Below are 9,854 nucleotides of genomic sequence, written 5' to 3'. Positions count from 1 at the left end.
TGAACATAAATTTGACTAATTGCCAAACAATTTACTTTAAAGAAAATGACTGATTACTTTTCTGGGCAATAAAAGCATTCAATGTTTCATAAATCTTCATTTTGTTCGAAATTCCGTACATATTGTACGAAAATTCATAAATAATTTCTACCCTGCTTTACAAGGCTATGACAATTGAGATTCAGCGAAATGTAGTACCGTCTCATTTACTTATCTTGCTCAAAGCCGCAGCAGACTTGAGCGAAGATAAGTAAATGAGAAGGGCGTACATTCACCAGATATGCAGCAAAATTCATCAGATTGCGGCAGAATTCATCAAGTGTGCAGAAAAGTTCATCAGATGTGCGTTCCAGCTTTGATTTTCGATTTACATGGGATTCGATGAATACTTAATACCTCTAGTAAAAACATATACCTATTAAAATGTAGTTCTTTGAGATATATGATAAGATTTTTTTGGTAAAAAATATCAGCATATTCCATATACACATAGGGGAGATGGGGGCATAATGGCCACCTTAAGCAAATTGTTCAGGCACTCAAATAGTCTATGGCCTAATTGAATGAAACTTGAAAAAGTAGATAAAAACGTTTAAAAATGCATTTTAAAAAATTTTGCCGAAAGTTGAAAACCAGGCACTGTAGAGGCATAATGAGAAACCCCCCGAGGCAGTATGAGCACCATTAATGAAGGCATAATGAGCGTTTTCTGCCGGGGAATCTAGCAGCGAATTCGACTCGATGAAGTCAACTGACTAATAGAGCTACAGCTTAACTTGCATCGTCTGACGATTTGGCCTATTGATTAGATGTCTGAGAGGTAATCAGTAGGCTCGAGTTCGATTCCTGGTCGAGGTGATTTTTTTTTCATTTATCATTCATGATCATGATTGCACTAAACGGTGAGGCGTAGATTCATCAAACAAAGCAATAACCAAATAATCCAGGTCCGTTTGTAGAATTCAAAGAACACATGCTCATACATTATGTTTCTGGTGTTTTGTTTAACGGATGATGCTTTGATGCTATTAGCCGTATAATGTTACAATAAAAAAAATTAATCATGAATGGTATGTGCAAAAAAAAAATCCCCTCAACAGGAATCGAACTCGAGTCTACTGATTACCTCTCCGACACCTTACCAATAGGCCAAATCGACAGACGAAACAAGTCAAGCTGTAGCTCTATTATTCAGTTGACTTCATCGAGTTGAATTCGCTGCTAGATTATACAGCAGAAAATGCTCATTATGCCTTCATTGATAGTGCTCTGTTTGCCTCTAGTGAACAAATTAAAGTAAAAACGCGTTTCAAAATTGATTAAAGTGAGAAATCAAAAAATTTATGATCTTGAAAATTGAGAAACAATGTGTAGATCATGTTGCAGTGCGTACATTTCAGATCAAGATGATTTAAAGGTCATAAAAGCTTATTTGGTGGTACTCAAAAATTATAATATTTTCGTCACTTGAGAACCTAGCTGGTTATTATTTAATATTTCTGTAAATATGAAAAGGATATTTCTTTTTTGGTGAAAAATTAATACTATAGGTAGTACGAAACAAGTCCTTATGAAAATTTGTTTAAGAAAATACGTACACAGTAAACGAAAATTACCGAGTTCGGTAATTTTTTTACCGAAATCCTAACATGTGTAAATCGTTAAACTGTTCGGTAATTTTTTCGGTAAAAAATAAACGAACATCGGTAAATGAAGAATCGATTTACCGATGTTCGTTTATTTTTTACCGAAAAAATTACCGAACAGTTTAACGATTTACACATGTTAGGATTTCGGTAAAAAAATTACCGAACTCGGTAATTTTCGTTTACTGTGTACTTATATAGAAAAAAGGAGTGCTCATTATGCCCTGGGTGCTCGTTATGCCCTCATCTCCTAATCATCCTAATTTGTAATATTTCATCTTAAACCAGAAAAAAAACACAAAAAAATAAAAAAAAACTAAAATGGCACAAATTACCAATTTGTAAAAAAAAGTTGACAAAACACGACGAAAATGAACTGAGAGACAAAAATGACTATAATGACAAAAAGTCAAATACTACGAAAACAAAATATATATGACAGCAATGTAAAAAATGTGAAAAAATACTAAAATGAATTAACAAGATCAAAATAACAAATGACGAAAGTGACAAAAATGATAAATATTTAAATTATAAAAATGACAAAGTTGACAAAAAATGATAAAATCGACATAATTGAAAAAATTGACATTATTAACAAAGGTTACAAAATTGATAAATTTGACAAGAACCCGCACCGAAAAAAATTTTTCAGGGCAAAGGAATTTTCCTTTATTTAGTCGCCAAACAAAGAATTTTTTTAACCTAGGACAAATTAAAATTCCTTCGTTTCTAATTTGTTTTCCTTTACTTTAAAGATTTTTTTTTCTTTGAAATTAAAACAAATTTTATGATTTAAAGGTTTGTTTAGTTCAAAGAATAAACCCTTTGTTTCAATTTTTTTTCTTCAGAATCAAACTCATAATACTTTGTTTCAAATGAAAAGAAGTTTGTTTCAATATAACCTTTTTTTGGATCAAAATCAGTTTTGTTCTGGTTCCAATACCAAGTTTTCTCTGAGTGAATGTATTGTGTCTTGTAAATGAAAGACTGTTCTTTTCAATAGCTTAACTAAGAATGGATTTATTTTCTTTTTTGGATGGATAGCTCTTTTTTTTGAAGCAAAAGCTATGTTCTAAGACTTTAGTACACATCTGCTAAGCAAATGTTTATTCATACCAAACTAAGCAAATGCTTTGGGCTTTTGCTTTGCTTGATTTCGAGCAAAGTAAAAGCTACCGAAGCAATTACTAAACCTTATTCATACCACTAATTGTTAGAAGTGAAAACCATGGATTGCCTAGATTTCCACAAACTCATCTTGGATTGCTTGATCTCTAACATCTCCCCCTTAGAAAAGTTCGTAGTACTGGAAATAGGATGGCTATCGGCGCTTTCGGGGTGGCGTTATTTTCGCAGCTCGTTTCCTTGTAATCCGAACCTCTTCAGGAATTCGTGGATGAGATGGACCAGCTTCATCGATGATTTCTGGCAATGTCTGCAGTTGATCATGTTGTACGTCTGCTTCGGAATCAGCGGGTTGACCAACATCTTCATCTTCACTTCTGGACTGCGGAATCTTAAATTCTTCTAGCAAAACTTGAAGGGGAATTTGTTGCTCGGTTGAAGTCATGTCTGATGCTGCTCTACTACGCAATTGATTAATATGCGATCTTATCAATCCTTTGCGTTTGGGATCATCCAGAAGAACGGTATAGACGACTTGACCTTTTCGCTCGATGATGATACCTTGGGCTCAGTGTTGCTGATTTCGGATGTGTATCAAAGCAAACACTTTATCGTTCGGCTGGAACAACCGTGCTTCTGGTTGTACTGCTTGTTTTGATTCTCGTTCACCAAAGTTGGTTGAGGTCTGGAACGCTTTATCAAATCTAATTTGGTGCAAATTTTCCGACCCAGGAGAGCTTCAGCAGGAGATTTGTTCTGTGGAAGTGATGCGTTCGGAGTGTACCTGTAGGTTTCGAGGAAAGTCAGCAACACTTCATCTGGATTTTTCTCCCCCATCTTGAGGAGAGCTCGTTTGAGTGTGTTGACGAAACGTTCTGCTTGACCATTGGACTGAGGATGAAAAGCTGGAGTTCTCACGTGCTCGATTCCATATTCTTGACACATCTTGGCGAAAAGTTCGGATGTGAACTGGGTACCGTTGTCAGTGACGATAGAATGTGGACAACCGAAACGAGAAATGCATTCACGAACTTTCGCTACCGTTGTTGAGGCGGTTGTCTTGTTGGTTGCAAAAATTTCTGGCCATTTGGAACAAGCGTCTATAATAACCAGATAGAATTTACTTCGAACAGGACCAGCGTAATCCAAATGTAGCCGAGTCCATGATTCCGTCGGAATTGGCCAGGAAGGGAGCGTTGATTTCACCGGAGCTTTTGCTGCTATGGCACAACTGGAACATTTCCGAACAAAATCTTCTATGTCGCAATCGATGTTAGACCAATAGACGTAGCTTCTCGCAATCGATTTCATCCGCTGCATTCCTGGGTGACCCACGTGAAGTTGCCTTAGAACTGCTTCACGTAATGTTGCTGGAATCACGATTCGGTCCAGAAACATGACACATTCCTCGATTTCGAAAAATGAGTCCTTCCTTTTGAAAAATTGCAGCAAATCAGCGTTGGATGTGGATGATGGCCAATTGCTACGTAGAAACTGGAGCACGTTTTGGAGGGTTCTGTCCTGTTTGGTCTCGTGCAAAATCATCTGGTGATCGACTGGTAATACTGCTACAGATTCGGCTTGTACACTGCGTATGTCGGCTTCAAGTTGCATGCTAGCGATCACGTAGTCTTTATCTGGCTTGGAATGTTGTCCAATCAATCTTGATAAGACGTCTGCATGCCCGAAGCTTTCAGTTGATTTAAACTCGATCTTGAAATCGTATTGTAAAAGAACGAGTCCCCACCGTTGTAGTCTGCTTGCTGTGTGGACCGGCACACCTTTCTTGGATCCAAAAATACCAAGAAGAGGCTTGTGATCGGTGTGGAGGGTAAAATGCCGGCCAAAAATCATACGGTGGAACTTTGTGCAGGCAAAAATGAGGGCCAATCCTTCCTTTTCGCCTTGGGAGTAGTTTTTCTCAGCGCTTGTGAGTGTTCGAAAAGCGTGACAAACTGCCTTGATTTAAACCATCGGGAAACGGTGCAGTAGAACAGCACCAATTCCATACTGCGACGCGTCAGCTGCTACAATCATCTCCAGTTTGGGATTGTAGTGGGTCAGAAGTAAGTCGGATTGCAACAGTTTCTTGAATTTGTCAAACGACTTTTGACAATCTTCTGACCAGTTCCACTTGAATTCTTTCTTGAGTAGCGCATCCAACGGGTGACGTAAATCGTGCATGGACCTGACGAATTTCCCGTAATAGTTGGTTGCTCCAAGAATTTGTCAAACGACTTTTGACAATCTTCCGACCAGTTCCACTTGAATTCTTTCTTGAGTAGCGCATCCAACGGGTGACGTAAATCGTGCATGGACCTGACGAATTTCCCGTTATAGTTGATTGCTCCAAGAAACGAACGTAAAGTTGAAACATCTTTGGGGGCTGGCATGTCGATGATAGCTTCGACCTTCGATGGATCAGGACGGATTCCTGCAGCGTCAATTATGAAACCAAGGTACTTTATTTGTTGCATAAAGAAAGTACTTTTCTCGATTTTCAGATGGAAACCATACTCTTCGATGCGACGTAGCAACCGCTCGACTTCAAAAATGTGGCCCTCCAAAGTGTCACTTGTCACGATGATGTCGTCGAGATATCCGCTTGTGTCCTCCAAATCAGCGATCATGTTGTCGACAATATGTTGAAATTCTCCAGGTGCAGTTTTTACCCCCGGAGAAAGTCGGTTGAACTGGAACAGACCCTTGTTAGTGTTTATTGTCAACAGCTTTTTGGAAAATTCGTAGACCTCGACTTGAAGATAGGCGTCCGACAAATCGATTTGCGAGAAAAACTTTTTGCCGGCCAACTTTGGGAAAATGTCTTGTGGAAGCGGAAATGGATGTTGATTCGGGATGAGTGCTTCATTCAAGCCTGTAGAATAGTCGGCACAAATCCTCACTTTGCCGTTGGGTTTGCGCACAGCTTCAATTGGAGCGGCCCATACTGCATACGAAACCGGTGTGATGATGCCCAGGTTTTGAAGTCGCTCGAGTTCTTCTTCAATCTTGGCGGTTGATGCGTATGGAACCGGACGTTTCTGTCGGAATACTGGCTTGGCACCGGGCTTGACTGTTAAGGAAACCTTCTTCTTTGAACAAAGTCCCAGTTGGTCGCTGAAAACGTTGACGAATTTCTTTTGAAGACCATCGACTAGCTGAGCAGCTTGAGGGTAGCATTTTGTAGAAATCTGACGACACACCGCGTTGAACGGTACGTCCCAGGGACCAAATAGTTCAATCCATTCAGCACCGAACAAATTGAGACCGCTTGCGTTGGAGACAAAACATCTTCCTTCTTTGGCCACGTCGTGTAGGGTGATTGTACAGGGGAACTCCTTAATAAGACCCATACTGTCACCTGAAGCGTTGACAACGTTGATTGATGGTTCTTTACCAGGCGGACTGCCTAGTTGCTTGTAGACCTCTTCAGAAATTATGCTGATATCTGCTGCACTGTCCAATTGAAGCTTAACAGCTGTACCGTTGATGTCCGCATGAACAAATTTCCGTTTGGCTGCGATGTTCACCTGGTTGACGGAGTATATTCCTTGGGCTTGGGCTTTGGATCGCTTTGGTTTATTGTTTCTCCTCCGGCGAGACTTCGGTTTGAAACAGGCACAATATCCATCTTTATGCCCAATCTGTTTGCAAGTTTTGCACTCATGTGTTTGATATGGGCAAAACTTGGAATAGTACACTCAGGCAAAATCTTATTATAATTTTCATAAGATACGTCTTATGAACCCCTTTTGTGCGTCCAAACTATGTTTTCATAAGAGTCTTATGAAATTCTTTCAATTTTCATACGAAGTTCTTAGGAAAAATAGAAGAAACGGCATTGTGGAAAAATGATGAACACATTCATTCCATCAGTCATTTTTTAACCGTCAAACGAAGTTGTGGAATTATCAGTTTTATTCTTCTTAATGGTAAGTTTGAATTGAAGTTTATTTTTGTAATCGCTAAACATCTTTGTAAAGGTAAACTCTAATTTGTTTTTTGTTTACTTTTCAGCACGATGACCTGGAAAAAAACCCAAGGTCAGAAGACCGTATGCGGCCGAACAAATTCTTTAGAACCGGGTGTTGATGTGCTGCTTATAGTGTTTTACACGGAGCTAATGCACATGACGTCTACTACTGTTGGTTGTCCAGCAACGAATGTATCTTCCTGACTCATGATACATTAGTTTGCATGGCATACTTGTCTCCACATTTTCATGCATAATAAGAAAGGGCAATATGGTATGAAATACCATATGACAATAAGCTACGATACTACATTTACTTTCCTTTTTTTTCATTTAAATTATTTTATATTTATTCTCAGAGGTGCAAAGAGATCCCTTTACGCTACATGCAGTGCCGATTCTTACAGCCCGACGTCAGCCACGAAAGAATCATCTTGCAAAGTTGCAAACTGATTCTTTTCCCCTTACGTGCAGAACGTCGAACGTGTCTGCAAGTAAAAGTCAACCGCGCGATGACTGCACGTTCCGAAAATTACAAACGATTCTCCGAAGTTAGGAACAGTTGCAAACTTGCAAGCCCGAAGATAAAATCCCTTGAGCCGAACAGAAAGAATCATTTCCGAAGATAGCTACAGTCTGCAAGTTGCTTGCTTGCAGACTTGCAGCGCGGCGATGTACGTTTGCAAACTTGCAAGTTGCAAGTTACAGAACGGTGGACTCGTTCTTGTGCGGATGGATTCGTTCCACTAACCTAAGCTAAGACCGACCGAACCGAATCCACGGAGGAAGAAAGTGATAGGCCGAAGAACCACCGCCACCGACCATCAATTCAGTTGCCGTTCAGCCATCGAAGCGTGCGCGCGTAGCGTATGTACATGGCTATCAGCATAACGCTCGGCGCGCCGTACTACAAAAGTAAGGACATGATGGAGTTGTTGTTGGTGCCTTCGTGCTCGTTTCGTTTTCTTCTAAGACGGATTCGAAAGGAAGTGGTGCCCAAATTTTATGGTCGAAAGCGTGATATGTTTAACCGTGAAACGTCCAGCTTTTTATAAGCAGTTTCGTAATATCTGAAATATATACAACTGTAGAGTAAGATTTTTAAAATTAAAGTTTCTACGAAGATTGCAAGTAATTTTGGCTTTGAAGTCAAAGAAATTTTGTTGGTTTTTTCCTTCTGTTGAAACGAAATTCTGATGAAAATTTGTACCAAAATGAATCATAGATATTTTTCAAAGTATAACTTAAAACGCTTTACAGTCTTCAGCAAAGAAGTAAAACATAATATATAGTCAATGATTGATTTATCATAGAACTGTTTTTTAAAAGCCTTATCAGTAAAACTGGATGCGATAGACAAAATCTCACCAAATATTCGAGTTCAGTACGCCAAAATCATTCAAAACCATTTATAAAACATTGATAGAAGATTTGAATCAAACAGAGTGTGGAGTTTTTGAGTTCAAGGTTGGAATGACGACGAACAAGCACTGAATTTCTATTGATTTTTGAACTGAGCTGTACAAACTTTCTGTAAAAAACCAAATGAGTGTTGCAGACCACAGAAGAAGACATGACTCCCAAGATTACTTGGTAAAGATGACGTGATTCTTATACATGTCTAAGCAAATGAAACTGAATTCTAAATTTGAAATTTACACAATTTAATCTGTGATCCTACTAATCAAGTGATCCTGCCTTCGGAAAATCGATTGAATTTTCGGGACGTTACTTCAAAGAAGTTTTCGGGACGAAACTTCAAAGAATTTTAACGCAGCACTGTTTTAAAACATCATAGATGATTTTTCAACATAGTTTGGATCAGTTTTATTTAACAACTTTGTGTTCATAAATAACTTGTAAGATGACAAAGTTATAATCAAAACTAATTTGCTTGTATTAGCTTTGATGATTTATATCAATCACCCTGGTATGATAATTGAAAACTTAAATAACAGTTGGGCACCACTTCCTTTCGAATCCGTCTTAGAAGAAAACGAAACGAACACGAAGGCACCAACAACAACAACTCCATCATGTCCTTGCTCTTGTTGTACGGCATGCCGCGCGTTATGCGGATAGCCATGTACATACGCTACGCACGCACGCTTCGATGGCTGAACGGCAACTGAATGGATAGTCGACGGCACCTCGGCCTATCACTTTCTTCCTCCGTGGATTCGGTTCGGTCGGTCTTAGGTTAGTGGAACGAATCCAACCACACAAGAACGGGTCCACCGTTCTGTAACTTGCAAGTTTGAAAACGTACATCGCACCATCCCGCTGCATGCAAGCAACTTGCAGACTGTAGCTATCTTCGGAAATGATTCTTTCTGTTCGGCTCAAGGGATTTTATCTTCGGGCTTGCAAGTTTGCAACTGTTCCTAACTTCGGAGAATCGTTTGTAATTTTCGGAACGTGCAGTCAAAGGATTTTACCGCGCGGCTGACTTTTACTTGCAGACACGTTCGACGTTCTGCACATAAGGCAGAAAGAATCAGTTTGCAACTTTGCTAGACGATTCTTTCGTGGCTGACGGCGGGCTGTTAGAGTCGGCTAAAAGTCGTGCGCTGCATGCTACATGTAGGGATCTCTTTGCACCTCTGTTTATTCTACATGATTACAAATCCACATCTTGATGAATTGTCCACGGATATCACAACCATGTTTGAATTACAGAGCATAGTGTTCCGGAACGAACGGTTCATCATGAAACACCCTGATGAGGAAATGATCCAGTAGCAACGTGGCGATGCTGCGCGCATTAACGGCTGTGATGCCGCACATAGCACCAACACACCCTCTTATTTTGAACATCTCAGGGCCTTATCATTTGGTTTAGGCTTGTTCCTCTTTTCCAATAAAACCTCTTTTTCTTGTGATTAGACTATAAGCATTTTTTTCTCCTGATGGTATACTTTCCGGCATAGTTTCTCATCGTAATACATCCGTTCATTTCTCCTTCCCTTTTTTTATTTCTATTAGCTAACATCTCATATTTGCTCAAATTCCTTCAATTCTTGAGAACATTGGTACTTATGTCATTGTTTCCCAGTTTGTTCTAATGCCTGACTTACGGAGAGTCTCCTCCAAACTAAACATTTTTC

The 9,854-nt window shown here is 39.4% G+C and overlaps 2 protein-coding genes across 2 annotated transcripts; both read right to left on the bottom strand.

The window, feature by feature from the left end:
• Positions 1-3,368: 3,368 nt before the first annotated feature.
• Positions 3,369-4,388, bottom strand: LOC129737683 (uncharacterized protein K02A2.6-like). The gene has a single exon (XM_055728846.1). It carries the CDS (start codon positions 4,386-4,388, stop codon positions 3,369-3,371), a length of 1,020 nt encoding a protein of 339 aa, XP_055584821.1.
• Positions 4,389-4,739: 351 nt separating this feature from the next.
• LOC129737682 (uncharacterized protein K02A2.6-like) lies at positions 4,740-8,833 on the bottom strand. Its single transcript, XM_055728845.1, has 3 exons — positions 8,765-8,833; positions 5,031-6,418; positions 4,740-4,962 (listed from the first exon to the last, which is right to left on the bottom strand). The coding sequence occupies exons 1-3, from the start codon at positions 8,831-8,833 to the stop codon at positions 4,740-4,742; spliced, it is 1,680 nt and encodes a 559-aa protein (XP_055584820.1).
• Between the last annotated feature and the right edge of the window lie 1,021 nt (positions 8,834-9,854).

The sequence above is a fragment of the Uranotaenia lowii genome, chromosome 1, assembly GCF_029784155.1.
Source record: "Uranotaenia lowii strain MFRU-FL chromosome 1, ASM2978415v1, whole genome shotgun sequence".
Taxonomy (NCBI): Eukaryota; Metazoa; Arthropoda; class Insecta; order Diptera; family Culicidae; genus Uranotaenia; species Uranotaenia lowii.
The sequence above is the reverse complement of the archived record's forward strand: the minus strand, read 5'-3'. Positions and strand labels throughout refer to the sequence as shown.

Coding starts and splice junctions, on each gene's coding strand:
- LOC129737683 (XM_055728846.1), bottom strand. CDS start 4,388: ATGCAACTTGAAGCCGACATACGCAGTGTACAAGCCGAATCTGTAGCA.
- LOC129737682 (XM_055728845.1), bottom strand. CDS start 8,833: ATGGCTATCCGCATAACGCGCGGCATGCCGTACAACAAGAGCAAGGAC. Junction 6,419..8,764: donor TGATGGAGTTGTTGTTGTTG/GTGCCTTCGTGT, acceptor ACTTGCAAACAG/ATTGGGCATAAAGATGGATA. Junction 4,963..5,030: donor AAAGAATTCAAGTGGAACTG/GTCGGAAGATTG, acceptor GAAATTCGTCAG/GTCCATGCACGATTTACGTC.